General features: G+C 34.7%; 3 protein-coding genes and 1 non-coding gene across 7 annotated transcripts; 2 read left to right on the top strand and 2 right to left on the bottom strand.

Moving 5' to 3' along the window:
- Positions 1–5492: 5492 nt before the first annotated feature.
- Positions 5493–10330, top strand: LOC17883369 (glucomannan 4-beta-mannosyltransferase 9). Its single transcript, XM_006287407.2, has 9 exons — positions 5493–6157; positions 6245–6343; positions 6524–6776; positions 8662–8772; positions 8894–9030; positions 9112–9225; positions 9324–9523; positions 9609–9800; positions 9929–10330. The coding sequence occupies exons 1-9, from the start codon at positions 5825–5827 to the stop codon at positions 10089–10091; spliced, it is 1602 nt and encodes a 533-aa protein (XP_006287469.1). The 5' UTR covers positions 5493–5824; the 3' UTR covers positions 10092–10330.
- A 429-nt stretch (positions 10331–10759) lies between these two features.
- TRNAL-UAA lies at positions 10760–10842 on the bottom strand. The gene has a single exon. It is a non-coding gene; the product is annotated as a tRNA-Leu (tRNA).
- Positions 10843–11003: 161 nt separating this feature from the next.
- Positions 11004–13345, bottom strand: LOC17884343 (histone deacetylase HDT3). 3 transcript variants are annotated; one of them, XM_006288269.2, is made up of 8 exons: positions 13234–13345; positions 12729–12799; positions 12439–12650; positions 12275–12324; positions 12018–12175; positions 11767–11859; positions 11555–11648; positions 11004–11457 (listed from the first exon to the last, which is right to left on the bottom strand). In XM_006288269.2, the coding sequence occupies exons 1-8, from the start codon at positions 13244–13246 to the stop codon at positions 11249–11251; spliced, it is 900 nt and encodes a 299-aa protein (XP_006288331.1). In that variant the 5' UTR covers positions 13247–13345; the 3' UTR covers positions 11004–11248. The 3 variants fall into 3 exon arrangements, with proteins under 3 accessions (XP_006288331.1, XP_023637399.1, XP_006288330.1); XM_023781631.1 differs by having other exon boundaries at positions 12018–12166; XM_006288268.2 differs by having other exon boundaries at positions 12018–12151.
- A 2950-nt stretch (positions 13346–16295) lies between these two features.
- Positions 16296–21788, top strand: LOC17881736 (serine/threonine-protein kinase CTR1). Of its 2 annotated transcripts, XR_002833217.1 has the most exons (16): positions 16296–17177; positions 17771–18072; positions 18175–18316; positions 18531–18634; positions 18772–18977; positions 19097–19357; positions 19546–19586; positions 19797–19865; positions 19954–20054; positions 20144–20228; positions 20316–20414; positions 20588–20656; positions 20769–20900; positions 21018–21112; positions 21206–21378; positions 21501–21788. XR_002833217.1 is itself a non-coding variant. In XM_023780437.1 (15 exons), exons 1-15 carry the CDS (start codon positions 16521–16523, stop codon positions 21300–21302), a joined length of 2460 nt encoding a protein of 819 aa, XP_023636205.1. In that variant the 5' UTR covers positions 16296–16520; the 3' UTR covers positions 21303–21788. The 2 variants fall into 2 exon arrangements, 1 of the variants encoding a protein (XP_023636205.1); XM_023780437.1 differs by having other exon boundaries at positions 21206–21788.
- Positions 21789–21809: the final 21 nt, after the last annotated feature.

Genomic DNA, 21809 nt, shown 5'->3' with positions numbered 1-21809 from the left:
ATTGTTCAGTGCAAAAATGTAGAGTTGAGGAATAACTTTGATAACAAGTTTAGGTTCTTCTCACGTGCCATGTTTTGCTTGCCGGTGAGCTCTATCTATCGTTTCAGATTTCATCTTATCATCTTCGATCAAGTACTTGTACGTTCCAAATTATATATAGTATACCAACAAATACGATTGTTTTTTTTTTTTTTTTTTATCGTGGAGCCATGAAAAAAATTCGTAGTTAAAACACAATTTGGTTGAAGTAAACGTAGTTCTGGTCAGCTTATGTATATTTTGAAGTATAATGAAGACCAATATTTTGGAACGATTATTTGAGTATTGACGTAAGAACAAATAATAATTTATAGTATAATGTCAAAGAATAAGATGGCTATGGTTTTGTCAAAAGCGGCAAAAGTAATTTGTTTATGATATCCCAACTAATAGTTAGTAAAATGTTTATCAATAAAGCATATTAAATAATATAAAAACTACTAACCTAGGAAATTTCCCGTTACACATATATATAAATATAAAAGCAAAACTAGAAATGAAACATGGAAGTAGGTGAGAAATAGAGTGATGAAGACTTAGTCTTGAAGACTATAAGGTATGGTGTCTCCTTTCGCCCACTGGAGCCAAATTGTACACATCAACTTGGTGGTTCGCATAGAACTTAACCATATCCAATGATGGCTTCTCGAATTTTTCCATATTTAGTGTAGTGCAAGCACACAAATTGAAGTAGAATTGAAACTTCTTTTTATGTTTTTATATGGTAATTTGAGCTTCTGATGCTATATAAATGTTCTAATGATCTATTTAGTAGATACATAGTTTCTTTTCAAGATTGCAGTAAGTACGGCAAGTATCTTTGCACACTAATCAGCTGATCAAACCTATTAACTTTACCAAATCTGAGTTACATCACAACCTCAAGTGACTAGTTCAGCGTAGTTGCTTGTGTTCAAAGTTGAGTATATCTTATAAACCTTTTTTTTTTCCGGGTGTGTTTTGGCTAATTATACGATGAATAAATGACTAGATTCTACACCATTTGGATCCATATATCCCTAATTTATATTGCACTTGAAAATAAAATAAACATATCAACAATTTTTGTTGAAACAAATGATTAAGTTTGGTTACCGCCTACCGCATACTAGAAAGGTGTAATGAACCATAGATGCATCATGCATAATGTTCATTGAAAACTTATGCTTAAAAGACTTTCGAACTGATTCGAGAAAGTCATAACTATGTTTTGAGATGAAGTCCCATAAACATATGTTTTGAAAGAGATAGGTCTATTTGGATCACTTTCTTTCGTTTTGTTTAAATATAACATACAATAGGTGCTTTGTAATATACTGACATAGCCGCAAGAATTATTATAGCTGTAGATAGAAGCCGATAGCACAAAAAAAAAGCAACAAAAAAAAAAAAAAAAAAACAAAATGGAAAGAAGTTTGTTTGGTGTGTGGGTTTTTTGCCGCTTTAAGAAACATCTTCTTCTTCTTTATTTATTTTATTGAGACGAATCGATTATTCACCATTCTTTTTTTTTTTCTTTCTTTTTCTAAATTATTGTCTATTACAAATTACGTATTTAATATATATATGTATATATATATATACACGAAATCGAACTCTATAGAATTTTATACATTTTATTAAGAATAGTATAGAATTGTAAACATATAATTAAGATGTTTCAACAACCCCTTCCCAGCTTTTAAAAGGGGAAGAAGAATTAAAAAATAATTATATGAAATTCGACAGATACGTAAGTTTATATATACTGAATAAGCATAAAAATGTGCATGTGTGTATATATATGCCGACAATTAAAAGGTTGAAATAAAGACAGAGAGGAGAGTTTCAGTGGCAAAGTAGATAGGATATCAAATTCTATTTGATTTATATATGTTTATGGGACATTGGATCCCACCAGTTTATTAGTTCATGAATTATGTTTTCTACAAAACTTGATTGATTCTTTGAATATATATTTTTTTCAGATTTATTATAGCTAAAGTATACAAAGATACCCATTTTTTGTTTTCTTTTTTTGAATCAATAGACTAACTAATAATGATATTTGCTTGAGACTTTTGCTTTTGAAAAATGAATATTCTATTTGTAAACACACAACTTTATTCCTCAAGTAGGGATATAAGGCTTATAACATACTTATGAGTTTGTGTTTACGTTCATTGGAAAATACATCTCTAAACTTTATTATTCGACAAGTTTTTCTATATATTTTAATTTATTTGTGTAGCTTTACAGATTACTAAATTACTCCAAATTCGTATAGAAAGAGTTAAAGAAGTACATTTATATATAGATATGTATGTTGTTGCTTTGTCCGTGGGTTCTCCTGTCTTTATTTTATTTTTCATTTTGTGCTCCATATTTTATCTAATGATCGGTTTGGTATTTATGATAACTTTTACTGATTATCAATTTTTTTTTTTTTGGTTGTATCTTATAAACGCATATGTGTAGTGGAAACATCTAGTATTAGATCAGACTTCATATAATATGCTACTATTTATGTGATTTAGTTTTGCCAAATCGACATGTTGTTGATATAAAAATGAAAGGAAGATAATATTTTGAGATTCAGAAATTATTGAAAATGATGAAACAAGAAAAGAATAGTGACAAATGTGAGTGAAATAAGCAAAGTCCAACTGTAAGAACCCATGTGGTATTTGGTCCTCATACATTATGTTAACTTGCATGGCAATGCATGTTACTTTTCCTAGCTGCATGCAACATATGTAGTGCTGTTATTTTATTTTCTCCAATTATCTCTGTTTTTTTTTAATAAATAATTTATTCATATTTTATTTTTCATTATTATATATACTTCTGCACCCAATTTAGTATTATTATTACTGTTTAAGTTATCATGATAATATATAGGTACAGAACTCATGTGTCATCATACATACTTGTTCCACAGTCAAAGAAATCGAAGCCAATGGCAATATGAGATCGAAACTAACAAAGATGCGGTAAGAGAATATATTGGTAATTTAGTATATGATGTTTAAATTATAATACTATTTGAGTTTAATTAGTTATTAGTATGTACGTAATAGTTTAAACTCACGTTCAACAAATATTACTATATGTTATGTTGGATAATTGTCTTGGAGTGTGTTCTCACATGACATGCCAACTAAATACAGACTTTAATTTTGTCAACTTACTAATTTAATCACTGATTATAACATAAAATTGCATATAAAACAAAAGTACACACGAAAAAAAAATCAAGATTCCAAAGTATTTAAAGTTTCAATATGATATTTTTTGGTACTGTACCGACAGAAAAATGAATCATTCCGTATGAAGTATCTTCATAAACTGAAATGTGTGTTAAGGTGTTAACTGTAATGCCAGTGATAGCTACAGTTTCCAGAGAAAAATAATTAACTAGTTTAACCAACTTTCAAAGGATGTATAGTTTTATTTTTATAAACTCAGTATAATTAATGTTATTTTTTTGAAAAATTAAACTAGTAAGAAACTTTTCTATACTCAATATGAATCTATATTTAGCACGCACTTTGGTGGTAAACAAAAATTATATGTTCTAAAAAATTCAGATATATATCTGGGTGGAAATCTTGATGTGAGAAGCAACTTCTTGGATTCGAATTTGACTAAAAAATTATAAAATTTGTGATATATATATATACATATATATGTATGTATTTGATTAGAGATTGACAGTATGTTTAGTAACTAAAGAACGAGTCGACGAATGTTAATTAATAATGTAAGAGATGATTGCTAAAAAAAACTAATGACCGTATTTAAGTTCTAACAGTCAACTTCAGTTGTTGGGCGGGCGGTCCTTATTTTCCAGCTATGTGTTTCATCTTATTACCGTTTTAAATATGATCGAGATCCAATTATAACACATTATTCTCTTTAAATTTCGATATATTCGGAATTATATTTAACTTGGAATTCTACGAAGAAAAAAATGATTGATGAACGAAGTACAAACGTGCTTCGAAGTTTATGAAGGAATTGACTTTACCTTTTTGTAATACTTTTTTTTTTTTTTAAGATTGACTTTAAAAGTTCATTAATTTATGAATTACTTAAGAATTTTACAAATTGGACCGTCGGTGGGGATATGAAGAAAATAATCATGGCAAATTAGCATCAAACAAATATGCGTTGTTTTTTAATATTTCATTTTCTCCTTTAGAGCTTCTGTTCAACTTTGATTAGTCGAAAATATATATAACATAATCATATTTCCACACTAGGGTTAGAGAGCGACGACCATATATATTTGGTTTTGAAGTAATATATAGTCGCATAGATATATAACTCAATGCCTAAAACATACACTGGATTTCACAACATTGTGACTCTCTCTATGTGTTGTTACTTCTATAAATGGACCACTGCATGATATACATTTCTTGTACCAAAGGGATTCGATCATTCTATTATCCTTATTAGAGAGATGTTGTTCGCTATCTTGTCAACAGATGAGGACAACAATATGAGACACATCTTATCCTCGATAAATGATCCGATGGTCTCCTCACTCTACCGTTGGAATTTACCCGTTTACACAAGACATTTGGTTTTGTATACTATACACAAAATGCATACTTATATAAGTTGTTCATTTCAATAAGACATATACAAAAGTCCCAAGTCTTAAGACTTATAGACAACACTCATATTATTGCTAGATGTCAGTCGGAACTTAAAGAACCGCATAGTCTCGTTTATATAGTAAAAAGTTATCAATAAACTTTGATTTAAAATTGAGTTTTGTAATTAATAAAGATCAAACAAACATACGGCTATTGTAAATATAATAATTAACCAACGTTGACTAGCAAATTGTTTTGACTGAGATGGTCGTGTAGTTTAGGACGCCTAGACGACTAAACTGTTTTGTTTAAACCTAATACATAATTAATTTAGAGTTGTTAAATTATGACTAATTACTTATTTGGAGTAATAAATCTATGTCACCTCGAGAGAAAAAAATAATAAAAATTCAGTAGAATAGTAGTATAACAATTAGTTAATAAAAATTGCCGCCTGGACGTCGTCATTAATGTTTGTGTCGTTCAATAATGTTTGGTAGTGATGATATATAGAAAGAGCAAATTTATGGTTCTGGTTCTGGATGGAGCAAAAATACTCATTTATTTCCTCTACATCATAATATAAGTTAATACTAATATAATACGTTATTGAAATAATTAAATTTTTTTAAAAAAGGAAATAAATATAGAGTCTAAAACAATACAAGGACAAGAGGCTTTATATAAAGACATTGATCTCTCTTTTATTTCATACACACACACACACATAGACACACACTGTGTCTTCTCTCTCTCTCTCTCTCTCGCTCTGTTTCTGTTTTTAGATCTCTCTCTTCTCTTCTCTACTCTACTCTTCTTCCTTTCCCCAAAACCCATCTTCTTCTTCTTCTCCTCCTTTCATTATCTTTCTTCTCTCTTACCAAACCCTTTTCAATACAAGAAAAACAAAAACCAAAACACAGAAAGAAAAAAAGAAATTGAATTCTACTTTTTCCCGACAATCTGAGTTACTCGGGCAGAGAAGACAGAGATTTTCACCGTAAGGAGAAAAAAAAGGGAAAAACTCTGTCTCTCTGTTTCTGTTTCTGTTTCGTCCTTTGCCTTTGTTTTCTTAAACAATCTCACATTGTTCTCTATTGCGTGTCTCACAAGAATCCCTCGTACGGATCTCTAGGGTTTTTCTTGCTTTGTCCTCTGTTTTTCTCTCTCTTTCTCTCTCTCACTGGTGTAAGAAGAGGATGGAGCTTGGGGATTCGACGACTTCGGTGATTCCTGACTCGTTCATGGGATACAGAGACGACATAACGATGCAAATGTCAATGGTTTTGGACCAGATTCGAGCTCCCTTGATTGTCCCAGTCCTAAGGCTCGCTGTTTACATCTGTTTAACAATGTCGGTGATGCTCTTCGTCGAAAGGGTTTACATGGGGATAGTCATCTCTCTTGTGAAGCTGTTTGGTCGAAAACCAGACAAACGTTTCAAATACGAACCAATCAAAGACGACCTCGAGCTTGGAAACTCTGTTTATCCTATGGTTCTTGTTCAAATCCCTATGTTCAACGAACGAGAGGTCCCAAAATTAAATCAAGATTCTCTTCTTCTCTGTATCTTTCTCTCTTGGATTGTATTCTAAATGTTGTTTGTTAATTGAATGTAGGTTTATCAGCTATCCATCGGAGCTGCTTGTGGGCTCTCATGGCCTTCTGATCGAATCGTCATTCAAGTTCTTGACGATTCCACTGACCCAACGATCAAAGTAATGCTTCTTTTTTAATCTCATAACCAAATTCTCCTACAAAACTCGATCACACAAACATATTTAGATTCTCCGCTTGATTTCTATATAACACACGGGTTCTTGATTTCAGCAAAGATCAGATTTTTTCGAAATGGGTACTTCAAATAACTCATATATGTTTGTTGTTGGTGGTGACAGGATCTAGTGGAGATGGAGTGTAGCAGATGGGCGAGCAAAGGAGTAAACATAAAATACGAGATCAGAGACAACAGAAACGGATACAAAGCTGGAGCTTTGAAAGAAGGGATGAAGAAGAGTTATGTCAAAAGCTGCGATTACGTTGCAATCTTCGACGCTGATTTCCAACCCGAACCGGATTATCTCTGGAGAACCGTACCGTTCCTCCTCCATAACCCAAAGCTTGCTCTCGTTCAAGCTCGCTGGAAATTTGGTAATTTCTTCTCTTCTTCTTTTTTTTTTTTTTTAATCAACCTCTTTATTTTAGCGGTTTCTCTTTTCTGAGTTACATTGTTTTGATTTGATCGTTTTGGTCCTTTTTTTTTTTAATGTGGTGTCATGATTGACAAGTAGTGCTAATCAGTAATCACTGCTTTAATTAGAAAGTTAGACACGAGTTTGGGATTCGTTTTCTCACTCAATTACTACTCCCTTTTCAGGCTAAGTACTTGTAATTATGTACAAATTAGTGAAATATACATAAAATAGTAATAATAATTACGGAAATCATCTGATCAAATGCACATTAATTAATTAGATATACTCTATATGCTATAATGTTTCTTTCCTTTTTGTTTCTTGTGAAATTCTGACTTAAAATGGAGGACCAAAAAAGATAGGGTCAAAATTAATACTCTAATTTGAAACAATTAGATCATAGGAACGTGCATTACATAAAACACAATAATATATGAACACATGATATGATCATTGTATTAAGAGCTACCTCCGTATCATATTTTATGATAAAATTATGGGTTGTTAATAATATATTTAAATATAGTATATGTTTAGAAAAAAGGGAAGATTTAGTTACATTAAGTAGAAGTGTCGGTGGGTGTTTTATTGATGAGGTCCCAAATGTGTAACCTACCTAGCGAATCTTGATGTGACGTATCGATTTTGTATCGTGAATACTTACTTTTTTGTGCTTCTCTTAGCTTTACAAATGTGAAACTACTTTTTGTTTTTTCATTCAACTATAAAACTCGTAAAAATACTTTATTAGTAGGAGGAATATTATTTAAGAGCAAAAATCCCAATAAAAAAGGATAAAACACTTTGAAAAATATAAGAAAACATCAAAAAATATAACAAGAAGTCCATACTTTACTGTATTTGGTCATTTTATAATTGGTATGTCTGCAAGAGTTGGTGAAAATTTGGTATTTGTAGTTTTGGCCTTTTGTCGAAGAAACATGTTCATTCCCACTCATTTCAATAGTAATGTTCTCTAAAATAATATAAGTCAAAGTAAACAAGAAACATTTGTCAATAACATTGTCCACCCAAATGTGTATACTATTGTCACTTCTGGCACTCAAAAAGCTGTCAACTTCTTATTTGTTCTTCTTTTCCTAAAGTTCATTGTAGAAATCAAATATGAAAACAAGAAAGTTTAGAGATAAATAGTTGTTTTGATCAAAACTAGAGTAGAGTGAGTTTAGTGGAAATTGCATAACTGGCAAAATCGTCGTGTCCCATAATTGAGTGCAGAGAACATATTGGGAAGCGTAGGGTCGTTTATAGGGGTATCAAACATTGTCATTTAGTAAAAATAGTGATGGGGTAGATTAGTCCAATTTTTTCTCAATAGATCCGCCCACGTGGACTAGCCAAACACCTTCCATCTCCTACCATGTGCAACTAAACTAAACTAAACAAAACCACGAGAGTCTTCTCTTCTTCTTCTTCTTCTTCTCTCTGTTCTCTAACTAGTAGTCTCTGTCACTCTCACTCTCACACCACTCACTTTTCTTTATTCAGATCCTCCTAATACGACTTAATAATTGATACTTCACATTTTTATAATCATATGCTTTTTATATAATTAGAGGGAGAGAAGAAGAATAAACTACAAAAATAAATAAAGAACTCGTCATGTGACAAAATCTAACCAAGCTGCCTGTTGTTGTAATCTAATTGGCCATTGTTTGATGAGCTATCTAGCCTAAGCCTAGCTGTCTATACATAATTGATAACTACATTGATTTCCCAAAATTTCACCAACTTTGTTTTTAATGTCCTTTCATTGAATAACGATAACCACATTTATTGTGTGTTTACTCATACTTTTAAAATATACTACTGTTTTGCAGTGAATTCGGATGAGTGTTTGATGACAAGGATGCAAGAAATGTCTTTGGATTATCATTTCACCGTCGAACAAGAAGTTGGTTCTTCTACTTACGCTTTCTTCGGATTCAACGGTACTATACACTCTATTTTATAAATTTTCTAAATATTATTTCTAATTTTTTTTTATTTTAGAACAAACATCTTTGAGTTTCATTCATAGTAATGTGTTTTGGTTACGGTAATGTTATATAGGGACTGCGGGAATATGGAGAATATCTGCATTGAACGAAGCTGGTGGCTGGAAAGATAGAACGACCGTGGAAGATATGGATTTGGCCGTGCGTGCTAGTCTCAAGGGTTGGAAATTCTTGTACCTCGGTTCTCTCAAGGTACATACTTACTATTTTCATCATAGATTTATATGTTGATTTGTAAAACAATATAATTTACATGGGTTTTAACTACTATAGGTTAAAAACGAGTTGCCGAGTACATTTAAGGCATATAGGTATCAACAGCACAGATGGTCATGTGGTCCAGCTAATCTTTTCAGGAAAATGGCATTCGAAATCATGACCAATAAGGTTTCCTTCGGAACCCTCTAGACAATTCAGAAGCTTTTTACGTATACAAGATAACCAAACTAAACCGGGATTTTTATTTTCTTTTCTTTTTTTGGCAGAACGTGACATTATGGAAGAAAGTTCATGTGATATATAGCTTCTTTGTTGTTAGAAAGATAGTGGCACACATTGTTACTTTCATCTTCTACTGTGTGGTCTTACCAGCCACGGTTCTTGTACCGGAAGTTTCAGTTCCTAAATGGGGAGCTGTTTACATTCCTTCAGTGATTACCCTGCTCAACGCTGTCGGGACACCGAGGTAAAAACAGTTCCCGAGAGTTTCTTGCGGCTCAAGTGTTGATTTCAGGATCTTATTGTTGGTTTACATTTGTCTTCTTATATAGGTCACTGCATCTTATGGTGTTTTGGATTCTGTTCGAGAATGTGATGTCTCTTCACAGAACTAAAGCTACATTCATCGGTTTACTCGAAGGAGGAAGAGTTAACGAGTGGATTGTTACTGAGAAGCTCGGAGATCTTAAGGCTAAATCGGCCAAGGCTCCAAAGAAGATTCTTCGTTTTAGATTCGGAGATAGGTAAATACATTCATTCTTACCCTTTGAACCAAACCGGTTCTTTCAATTTGATTCTGATTAATTAGTGTTGAAGCGTAACAGAACCAATTCTAATAGTGCTTTTTGTGTGTGTGTGTGTTATGGCGCAGAATTCATGTGTTGGAACTCGGTGTAGGAATGTATCTGCTATTTGTGGGATGTTATGACGCGTTTTTTGGAAAGAATCATTATTATATATACCTTTTCGCGCAAGCAATCGCCTTCTTCATTGCGGGATTTGGGCAAATTGGAACGATTGTGCCTAACCATTGAAGGGAAAAAGGAGTTTTTCGAGTGATGGGACGCTCGAGAATAAAAAGATGATTTTCTTTTTTCTTTTTCTTTTTTTGGTTTGGCTATTTAAAATTCTTGTTGGTGTGAATAGAGAGAGATTTGATGATACCACTGTTACAGAAAATGGTGTGTGTAGTGTTGAAGATATGGATACTTAATAGTAAAGAAGAAATATACTTTGAAGGGATTTTTCAGGTTCCTCAAAGGCATTTAGATTATTTGTTGACTTATCGCAAGACCAAAGAACTCTCAACTGGTAATGGTCAGCCATTATCCAATTTCATGGAGTCTTGTCTTGTAAACAACTCTCAAAAGATTCAGTAGTGTTGAAAAGTTATAAAGAAACAAGCATTTCAAGTGTGACTTCTTGTTTTGTTCTGCTTCTGACATTAAACAATTAGTTTCTGCTACAGATTCTAAAAGCTAATACCAATTATAAAAAGGGTAAAATATAGACAAGGCAGGGTAAAAAGAAAAGAAAGGAAACTAACAAATAAAAAGGAAATTTACACAAAAGTCAATGAAAAATGGAAACCATAAGGAGAAAAGTTTCATTCTTGGTATGATTTGGTTGTATTTAAAATCAGGAAATATACAAAAATCACAAAAGTATATTTTAAATTTAATCAAAAATAAATAACGATAAATGCAGGCTGTGGGGTTCGAACCCACGCGCACTTATGTGCAGAAGAACTTAAGTCTTCCCCCTTAACCACTCGGGCAAACCTGCTTGTTGTTAATCATCTCTTCATAACCTATTGATATCTACAACCCTTGACAGTCGAGCCCATTGAGTAAACCTTAACCCTTTTGGATAAACGAATTGCTAACCAATCTTCAAATTTTTTAAGTTTTTGTTAAAAGAATTTTAAAATCAGGTGGTTAAGTAGAAACCTCCATAAAGACTCTAATAAATAATATATATCCATATTAGCACTAAACACAAACAAAGGTTTAGCAAAGTTTCAAGTACCGAAACGATTAAGAAAAAAGTTCAAACGCCTGAGGAAAAAAAGACCAACTAAAACTGGCTCACTCGCAAGTTCCAGTTTTGAACACCAAAAGGCATCAACAAACTTCTTAAGTAGAGATTATAACGACTAGAGTCATAGAGCTTCTTCTTCTTCTTATGATTTTCAAGCAGCCGCACTGTGTTTTGCCTTTGTGTGAGACTGCAATGCCATTTCCGAAGTAAAGCTTCTCGTGCATGACTTGCACCCATGACTTGGAGACTTTGGTGTCTGCTGCTGCTTCAACGACTCTCCATTGCTGCTTCCACCAGAATTCTTACCCGCCTGTTTTGATGGATGAGGAGTTGCAACGTGGACATGCGGCTTCTTAGACTCTGTTTTATTGGCACAACGTATGCAATTAAACCAATCCATCTTTCTCTCTGTAAAACATTGATTCAATGGGGATCTAGATAAAAAGGATTTAATCACCTGATTTCTGGGGAGTTACAAACTTAGCCTTCTTGTTGGAAGCAGTGTTCTTTGAGGAGTTGGCTTCTGCAGACCTCTTCTTGGGTTCCTCAGGCTTTTTATAAACCAAGAAAATTTAGAATCAGGTTTCAGTTTGAATCACAGAAGCAATGATATTACTCACAAAATAAGGGTAATAAGACTGAACAAATATAAAGAGAATATCAAGTTACCTTTATTGGGGTGTCCTCCTCTGATGAGTCCTCTTCATCGTCGTCTGATGAGTCATCTTCATCACTGTCACCTTCAGCAGTAACCGTCTTTTCCTGAGACAAAGCAGCAATGATAAGGATTAAAGAATTAAGAGATTGGGATAGAACAAAATACACATTAATGGTTCATGTAGCAAATACAAACACAAATGTCAATCAGCTTAAGTTAAATTCTACAGCAAATTAAGCTAGTAGTTCATAGACAGAAGTACCTCCTCGTCTCCAGATTCTTCAGAAGAGTCATCATCATCATCATCTGAAGAATCATCCTCACTATCATCATCGTCATCATCTTGCTTGGCTTGGACATCTTCATTTGGCAACTGAAAGTTCACCTGTTTCACACCTGATTTTGCAACAGCTGGCTCAGCTAAGACCACATCAAAGTGTAAGAGATTGATGTTATTAAAAAAAAAAAAAAATTAGACAGCTGGAGACAAAACATAGCAGGACTAGATATAAAACTCACCTTCGTTACTAGCAACCGCGAGACCATCATCAGTCATATTCTCATTCTCAGTGAGATGGACAAGAGAGTCAAGGAAATAAAAGAGCAAAACAAAGGTTTCCAAAATCATAGTCATCAAGAAGGGTTTAAGCATTAACAACAGATATCGAAAGAGTAAAGGATATGGATCAGATGCATCAACTTTGTAACCAGAGAAGAAAACGCTGCCATTCTTCCAACTGTGAGACAGCTCAAAATTCCTTTCCAACACAATCTCCGTGGCCAGCTGAGGAATCTTGTCATGAGATAGCACCCCAATGATATGCTTTTTATCTTTAACTCTCAGGTAAAGCTTGATGGGTTCGTTTACATTGTTCTTATTCTCTCCCAAAGCAGCCTGCGATAAGATAAACCAAAATACGACACTGTAAAATACACTGTCACAACTCAAATCAAGCTCGCAATTCAACAGTACCTGTGAGATGTGCACGAGCATATCTACCCCAGGATCCACATGAAGTGGTGCGCCCTGCTTAACTTCAACACCTGAAACCCATAAATAGTACAACAGAACCGGAAAAAAAATCAACAAATCTGCCACAAACCCATAATTTCAGACCATTCAAAAGTACCAAATCCCCAAGACATGGAATAGCAAAGCCTCTACTCAATTTTGTCATCAATTTCAGTAACGAAACTAGAAATATCGGAGCTAAACCCTAAAGAGATAGAAAAACTTTCCAGTTTTACCCTAATTTCTAAGAAGACGAACAGTCCAAATACCAAATATCATACGAACTGACTAAATCTCATCTCTCGTTGCTCTTCTGAACAGATAACGAGACGATTCCGGAGAAAAAACAGTGGAAACTCATGGAGAACGAAAAAAATAAAGTTGTGAAACCAGAAGATGAAAAACCCTAAATGCAGGAAACGAAGCGTACAGAACGAAGAAGAAGTAAGATTGGAAAGGTGTTTACCCCAGAACTCCATCGTCGTGAGAAGAAGTGACCTGAGAAGGCGACGAAGAAGAAGGTTCTAGAAGAAGATTAGAGCGATTCGTCACTCCGGAGCGGTTTTAGGGCGTCAAGTGAAGGCCAAACAATTTATTTATCAGTCAGCCGAAGGGAGTTTAGTGATTCTCTGTTACGCGGACCGCTCGATGGGTTGTGTGAACTGTTCTTTTATTGGGCCTATGCTTTTGAAACCCATAATATAAGCCCATCCTTAATAAGGCTCTTTTGAAATATTTTGAATTTAACGGTGTAAGGCCAGATTATAACGGACTTATCTGACTGACGGAGACTTCCGTTTTTTCCGTTTGGTCAGGCGGTATATTCATGGAGAGCATCATTTACCTTAATGCCCTCGTTTAGTAAAAGCTGTTTATAATTTTTTTTCTTACTATGCATGCAAAACAACAAATTCAGAAAGATTTGTTTTTGTAATCCATATAGAGAAGAAACGAGTTAACAAAATCTATGGAGAGTATAAATGATACCACTAAGTACGGTCCAAGGAGGAATAATTAAATGGATAGTTGCACGAGTGGGAATTAAGCAAACAATAGACTGCCAAAGTCTTTAATCATCGCAACTAACTAATGATTATATATATTTACATTTTGTATTAAGTACAATATACATGTAGACATCTAGTAGATAGCTAGATCTACTCGATGCCTCTATCTTGTTGTGTCTACCTAGATTTGTTAGGAGTATTGGTATGAATCAAGAACATTGTTCAGACTTCAAACCCTAAACTATGAGCACGCGAATTTTATTCGATTTTATTTGGCAGAATATGTGTTTTACTAATGTATTTGTAGTAATAAGTAACCCAAATATGTTTTATTAAGAATTTTAAAAAGGTAGTACAATACGTAACCCAAATAGTTTTATCTTAAATATTCCACGACCTACTTTCATATATTATAGCAGCCGTGATGATATTTTTGGAATTTTAAAGATGTCACTCAAAGCTTTCAAAAAATACAAAAGAAATAAAAGAAGCAAGTTACTGGAAAAAAAAAATCTATGGCTAAGAAAATAACTTAATGACAAAAAAAAAAAAAAAAAAAAAAGAGTTGAGTGCATGAACCTGGAAGTATTCGATGAACCTTAGTACTGTTGATCAATGATATAAAATATTTAAATAGTTTATTTTATTTGTCCAAGTTGCGTTGATAACTTGATTGCTAAATTAACGACAGCTCATTTGACTATCCGGAAGAATCTGAAATATCTTTAGGGGATATAAAAGAAATTTGATATTGACTTAATTTCATTATATTTAAACAGTTTCATACATATTAACCTTTACTTTTCAAGTTTTACAGATCGTATATAGTGTGTACTGTTATCCACTTTCAAGCTCACTGTAAACACAACATTACGGCTTTTTTTACTTTCTTTCTTTCAACACTAGCTAGTGTTGAAGTGTTTGTCGTATTAATGTTAATCAACATATTATTAAAGATGTTTAAGGTGGTGCTGTTTCCAAGATCAAAGATACAAAAACGAAAAGTAGAATTTCCTTTTTTATACGATAGTGTTTTAACATTGTTCACGTCAGTTTATTAAAATATATACTATTATATACAACTTATTTGTTTTACTGATCAAACTTGTACATTATTGATTAGTTCTGAAAGATGTAAGCATTCCTAATGTTTGTCAAACGACTCAAACATAAAGAGAAGAAAACGAAACAGAAGAAAAAGAAAGATGTTGAAGATGCATGCATGGTAGAAGAAGTCATAGACAGAGGCATACATATACGAATGTTTGAAAATAGACAAATGAATGAATGAATAGAAAGACACAAGAGCCCATCCATTTTTATTTTTGCATACACGAATACATCCCCCTCAACCCCTTAATATCTATCTTTTTATAGTCCATTCCTTCACTTTCCAATCAATATTTTGCTATTCTTTCTTTATACTATCATATATACAATGAACTTTCTCATGCTGAATATATCATAGACATACAAAAAGCTTTTCAAAATGGATTCAGATTGGTATAAGAAACATTACCAAAACTGTTGCAGACATATGTAATTTCGAATCCATAGGTAGAAGTAGAAAAATATATACTTGGATCTTATGAGAGAGCAACATGGTTTAGTTAGTCTTATTACTTAGTTCAAAAAAAAAAAAAAAAAAAAAAGTTAGTCTAATTACACGTGGGCATGTTCCTCTTTTAGTAATGTATGTTTACATTGTTCTTTATCTTCCAACCTCAATTTGCATTCACATCAAAATATTAATACACGAAAAATCAATAGTTCAAAATTAAACATAAGCTATTCAGGTATTATTTTCTTAACAGAAGATTAATTTTTGATTTTTGTTTGTGGAAAAAAGATGGATATTTACAATAATATGTAGTAGTAGTATATGGTGGATTATAGCCCTGGGCGTTCGGATTTTCGGATCGGATCGGATCGGATTATTCGGAGTTCGGATTTTTCGGATTGGGATATATAGAATCCGATTTGAATCCGACTGGTTTTCGGATCGGATCGGTTCGGATTTTTTCGGATTCGGATCGGTTTTCAAATTTTATTACAAATCCGAGTTTAAACCGAATCATATTTCGGATCGGTTTCGGATTCGGATTCTACACTATAAATCCGAAACTTACACTCTAAATCCGAACAATCCGACGTAAAAAAGAGGTTTGAGCGTTGAAGTACAAAAACATAGAGATTATATGTATACTATGTGATGTATTAGACCATGTGTATTCGGGTTAGCAGATAACCGATCGGATTTCGGTTTGGATCGGTTTAAATCCGAAATCCGAATCATGTTCAACATAAAATCCGATCGGTTTTTACATAGTAACCGAAACCGATCCAAATCGGATTTTTCGGATCGGTTCGGATCGGTTTTTTCGGATCCGGATTATATGCCCAGGGCTAGTGGATTAAAAAAGGTTAATTTATAACAAAAAAGAAAATGTAAAAGTTACCATAAAAAGGAGGACATGGGAGGGAATATCACGAAATTATCAACAGAAACGCCACCGAGTAAGTAAAAAGTTCACAGTTTCTAATTACATTAGAGAGAGAGAGAAGTTTTTATTTTTTTAAAAAAGGTAAGAAGAAAGAAGAAGAAGAAGAAGAAAGAAAAAATATATATGAAAAACTAGAGAGAGAAACAAGTGGCTCAGCCGAACTTTCTTCAACAATGGCGGTTTCCTAGGGTTTGAAGCTTATATGATCGGAGAAACCACTCTTCTAGATCGCGCTAACTTCCATGGAAATGCCCGGTAGAAGATCTAATTACACTTTGCTTAGTCAATTTCCTGACGATCAGGTCTCTGTTTCCGTCACCGGAGCTCCTCCGCCGCACTATGACTCTTTATCCAGCGACAACAGGAGCGCCAGCAACAATAACAGCGGGAACAACGCGAAAAATAAGGCGGATAGAGGCGGATTTGATTGGGATCCTAGCGGTGGTGCTGCTGCTGCTGATCATAGGTTGAGTAATCAGCCGAATCGGGTTGGGAATAATATGTATGCTTCCTCGCTTGGGTTACAGAGGCAATCGAGTGGGAGTAGTTTTGGTGAGAGCTCTTTGTCTGGGGATTATTATATGCCTACGCTTTCTGCTGCCACCAACGAGATCGAATCTATTGGGTTTCCTCAAGATGATGGGTTTAGGCTTGGGTTTGGTGGTGGTGGAGGAGATTTGAGGGTTCAGATGACGGCTGAATCGGCTGGGGGTTCGTCATCTGGGAAGAGCTGGGCGCAGCAGACGGAGGAGAGTTATCAGTTGCAGCTTGCATTGGCGTTACGGCTTTCCTCGGAGGCTACTTGCGCTGATGATCCCAACTTTCTCGATCCTGTGCCGGATGAGTCTGCTTTGCGAACTTCCCCAAGTTCAGCCGAAACCGTTTCACATCGTTTCTGGGTATTGGTTTGATTGCCTTTTGTTCGTTTCTGTTTAGCTTTGTTTCACAAAATTCTTGAATCGTGGTTTACACTTGTGAGGATTTTAATTGAAAGATCCAACGGAATTAGTAGAGAGATCTGGGAATTTTTGAATTCTTTAGCTTCAGACGTTATTGCAGAATGGTTGTTAAGACTTTCGGATGCTTCAGGAGTTGTTTTGAAGGTTTAGAGGTTGAAATGATCAATATGTATGCTATCAGATATGGACTGTAGGAAATACTTCTTGCCGTTTGTGGGGATTATATCTTGAAACTGCTGTCTCCCATTGCCTGGGGCTCAATAATAGGAAGCTCTGCAAGAGCTGTAAGAATGTAATTGCTTATTCTAATGATTTAAAGGTGTAGATGCCATGGTGTATGAGCCAATGGAAATTATGCAGGGAACAATGCAGTTGATTAGTATTTTTGTTTGTTGGCAGTTCTTATTTCCTAAGATGTGCTTTTTGTGAATTGAGACTGAATGAGAAAGAGAAAAAGTCTATTAGTAGTATATGAGATATGTTGTTTAGGTGAATTGCTTAACAGAGTATGATTGCTTTGTGTACTGCATCAGGTCAATGGCTGTTTATCGTACTATGATAAAGTTCCTGATGGGTTTTATATGATGAATGGTCTGGATCCATATATTTGGACCTTATGCATTGATCTGCATGAAAGTGGCCGCATCCCTTCCATTGAATCATTGAGAGCTGTTGAATCCGGTGTTGACTCTTCGCTTGAAGCGATCATAGTCGATAGGCGTAGTGATCCAGCCTTCAAGGAACTTCACAATAGAGTCCACGACATATCTTGTAGCTGCATCACCACAAAAGAGGTTGTTGATCAGCTGGCAAAGCTTATCTGCAATCGTATGGGGTTTGTACTCACAAATCCTTACAATGATGTTGAAGTTATAAATTTATATCTTCCCTTGACTTGTCACATTGCTTGGTAATCATTGATTCTCCTCTCCTTCAGGGGTCCAGTTATCATGGGGGAAGATGAGTTGGTTCCTATGTGGAAGGACTGCATTGATGGTCTAAAAGAAATCTTTAAAGTGGTGGTTCCCATAGGTAGCCTCTCTGTTGGACTCTGCAGACATCGAGCTTTACTCTTCAAAGTGAGATCCCAACTTTGATGCTATCGCCTTCACATTTAAGATTTAACTTTTGAATGATCATATAATTAGTCTGCGTCATCCATTTGTTTGTATAGTACATGTGAAAAAGTTGTTTGGAAAAAGTGGAGTTATTGGCTAGAAAAAGCCATGTTACTTGTAGTTGAATGTGTTAACTGAAAACGAAGTGTTCACACATGCCATTTGGTGCATGCAGGTGCTGGCTGATATTATTGATTTACCCTGTCGAATTGCAAAGGGATGCAAATATTGTAATAGAGACGATGCTGCATCATGCCTTGTCAGGTTTGGGCTTGATAGGTATGAGATACAAGTGATTGCGAAAGAGCTTTTATTTTCCTATTTGCATATGCTTTTTGTTTCTGTTAAATAATTGTAGTCCAAATATGTTTCTCAAATATTGGGTTGATGACCTGGAAATTTTGTTTTGGTTTCAGGGAGTACCTGGTTGATTTAGTAGGGAAGCCAGGTCACTTATGGGAGCCCGATTCCTTGCTAAATGGTCCTTCATCAATTTCAATTTCTTCACCTTTACGGTTTCCGCGACCCAAGCCGGTTGAACCCGCAGTCGATTTTCGGTTACTAGCTAAACAGTATTTCACTGACAGCCAGTCTCTCAATCTTGTTTTCGATCCTGCATCAGGTAATCCCGTTATTAACTTGTTAGACTGCTATTCAAGCATATCAGTTCTAGTGCATTTATGTGCAAGACTTGTCTTCTAGACTCTGATTTCTTATATCTCCTTGTTTGAATGGTTGTAGATGATATGGGATTCTCAATGTTTCATAGGCAATATGATAATCCTGGTGGAGATAATGACGCATTGGCAGAAAATGGTGGTGGATCTTTGCCACCTCCACAGAATATGATGCGTGCGACAAATCAAGTAGAAGCAGTACCTATGAATGCCCCACCAATTAATCAGCCTGTTCCGAACAGGGCAAACAGGGATCTTGGACTTGATGGTGATGATATGGACATCCCGTGGTGTGATCTTAATATAAAAGAGAAGATTGGAGCAGGTATTTTATTTTACCAAAAAACTAGTGATTTAGTCTTTGAACGTAAAGAAATGTGAAGTTCTTGAGTAAGTGGTTTTGCTTTGGACTCTGTTCTCGAACAAAATAAGAAAAGTGCCTCCCGTTTTGAGATTACATTTATCTCTGTTACCTTAATCTTTCCACTCTGATTTGAGCTACTGCTCTTTCAGGTTCCTTTGGCACTGTCCACCGTGCTGAGTGGCATGGTTCGGTAAGAATTTTTTTGCCGTAATTGTACACAGTTTTTCTTTTCGCTCTATAAATATGCTTGTGACTTTTGGATCTTTTTGGTGTTAAAAAGGCATAACTGTTTAATCTGTCTGATCTATTATAAATTTGTCATCCTGTTTGAATTTTCCAATGCTATTACGAGAAAAATATTGATTTTGATTATTGCAGTAATATTTTCTACCAATTTCAGGATGTGGCTGTGAAAATTCTCATGGAGCAAGACTTCCATGCTGAGCGTGTCAACGAGTTCTTAAGAGAGGTGCACAATTAAAATTCACTCGTGATTTTGATAATAGACTTGGTGAGTTAGTGTATTGATGCCTTCCACGATCTTGATTTGCTGTCAGGTTGCAATAATGAAACGCCTTCGCCACCCTAACATTGTTCTCTTCATGGGTGCGGTCACTCAGCCTCCAAATTTGTCAATAGTGACGGAATATTTGTCAAGGTACAGTTACCTGGATTTTGAAAATTTTATGTGCTGAGTGTAGGTAGAATTTTAGCCTTTAATGACGCTAACACCATACTTTCTTTCAGAGGTAGTTTATACAGACTTTTGCATAAAAGTGGAGCAAGGGAGCAATTAGATGAGAGACGTCGCCTGAGTATGGCTTATGATGTGGTATGTTTTATCTCCTTTACATGTATTGGTACAAATGAAGTTGATTGCTTGCTGATCTTGGTGTTTCTTCACAATTTTCTGTTGCAGGCTAAGGGAATGAATTATCTTCACAATCGAAACCCTCCGATTGTGCATAGAGATCTAAAATCTCCAAACCTGTTAGTTGACAAAAAATATACAGTCAAGGTTTAATCTGAATCCGAAATAGTTATTTTTAAATACTGAATCATCTCGGAGAAATTGTAAAAATCTGATGCAACTTGAAAAAAAAAAAGCAGTCTCAAAACTGTCGTCTTAAAAAATCATCTGTCTTGCAAAACACTATTTTCCTAACTCCTCAAATCGTCATGAAATTTCAGGTCTGTGATTTTGGTCTCTCGCGATTAAAAGCCAGCACGTTTCTTTCATCAAAGTCAGCGGCAGGAACTGTAAGTTCAGTTTGTTTAAGGCTAAAAACAAGCTGAATTACTTAATTCCTATCTGCCTTATATAATTACTTGTCCAGTGGAAGTTAGATAATTACTGTGTCTGTTATATCAGCCGGAGTGGATGGCACCAGAAGTCCTGCGAGATGAGCCATCTAATGAAAAGTCAGATGTGTACAGTTTCGGGGTCATACTGTGGGAGCTTGCTACATTGCAACAACCATGGGGTAATTTAAACCCGGCTCAGGTACTTTTTACTCTAAAACATCTCGATGATAATAATCTATTCTGGGTTTGAAAGTTACTCAGTCTACATTCCATAACATGCTATATGATCATAACAAAAAAAAAAAATGCTCCATAGGTTGTAGCTGCGGTTGGTTTCAAGTGTAAACGGCTTGAGATCCCGCGGAATCTGAATCCTCAGGTTGCAGCCATAATTGAGGGTTGTTGGACCAAGTACGTTAAGATTTTTTTTCTCTTGTTTGAAACCTTCTTTTTTGACTCTCCTCAAATAGACTTCATGTTAATGCATATGTTTCATTGCTATAGTGAGCCATGGAAGCGTCCATCGTTTGCAACTATAATGGACTTGCTAAGACCATTAATCAAATCAGCGGTTCCTCCGCCCAACCGCACGGATTTGTAATGATGACATGCACATATACTCTCAGCATTCTTTTGCTGCCCAGGAGGGAGACACTAGTTAAGATTAGCTTTTTAAGGTACATTCCGCATGAGCTATCACAAATCATATCCTACAATGCGGTTCTTCGTCTGCTGTTTTGTTCTTCTCTTTTTAATGTTGCAGATTGTTAAAAATGTACATGACTATTGATTGTCACAGGGAGGAAAGAAAAGAAAATGTAGTAATGGAAAGAGTGATTGGTGGGAATATATCGATTCTAGTCAAAGTCCCAAAAGGGTGAGCAATATTTTGTCTGTTGTAGTAAATGGACGTTTTAAGTTATATGAAATTAACTTGGTTGTACATTGATTTTATACCGCTAAATTAGTTTTACTAAGCGTGATTAAAGAAGTGAGCAGCTGCGAAATGCTCTGCTGTCAAAAGGGGTTGGTTTTTGCAAACTCAAAATATGTAATTCATTGGATTTTACATACTTGATCCTTTTCTCGACCATGCGATTGATTAGTC

Source organism: Capsella rubella, unplaced genomic scaffold, assembly GCF_000375325.1.
Source record: "Capsella rubella cultivar Monte Gargano unplaced genomic scaffold, Caprub1_0 scaffold_6, whole genome shotgun sequence".
Lineage (NCBI taxonomy): Eukaryota > Viridiplantae > Streptophyta > Magnoliopsida > Brassicales > Brassicaceae > Capsella > Capsella rubella.
Note: the sequence above shows the minus strand (reverse complement) of the source record. Positions and strands in the feature narration are given on the sequence as shown.

Excerpts from the sequence above, each read along its gene's own strand:
- LOC17883369 (XM_006287407.2), top strand. The coding sequence starts at position 5,825 with ATGGAGCTTGGGGATTCGACGACTTCGGTGATTCCTGACTCGTTCATG. Across the intron at positions 6,777-8,661 it reads TCAAGCTCGCTGGAAATTTG|TGAATTCGGATGAGTGTTTG; the intron begins GTAATTTCTTCT and ends ACTGTTTTGCAG. Across the intron at positions 9,801-9,928 it reads CGTTTTAGATTCGGAGATAG|AATTCATGTGTTGGAACTCG; the intron begins GTAAATACATTC and ends GTTATGGCGCAG.
- LOC17884343 (XM_006288269.2), bottom strand. Across the intron at positions 12,651-12,728 it reads TGCTCGTGCACATCTCACAG|GCTGCTTTGGGAGAGAATAA; the intron begins GTACTGTTGAAT and ends ATCTTATCGCAG. Across the intron at positions 12,176-12,274 it reads CGCGGTTGCTAGTAACGAAG|CTGAGCCAGCTGTTGCAAAA; the intron begins GTGAGTTTTATA and ends ATGTGGTCTTAG.
- LOC17881736 (XM_023780437.1), top strand. The coding sequence starts at position 16,521 with ATGGAAATGCCCGGTAGAAGATCTAATTACACTTTGCTTAGTCAATTT. Across the intron at positions 18,317-18,530 it reads ATCGAGCTTTACTCTTCAAA|GTGCTGGCTGATATTATTGA; the intron begins GTGAGATCCCAA and ends TGGTGCATGCAG. Across the intron at positions 20,055-20,143 it reads GTGACGGAATATTTGTCAAG|AGGTAGTTTATACAGACTTT; the intron begins GTACAGTTACCT and ends ACTTTCTTTCAG.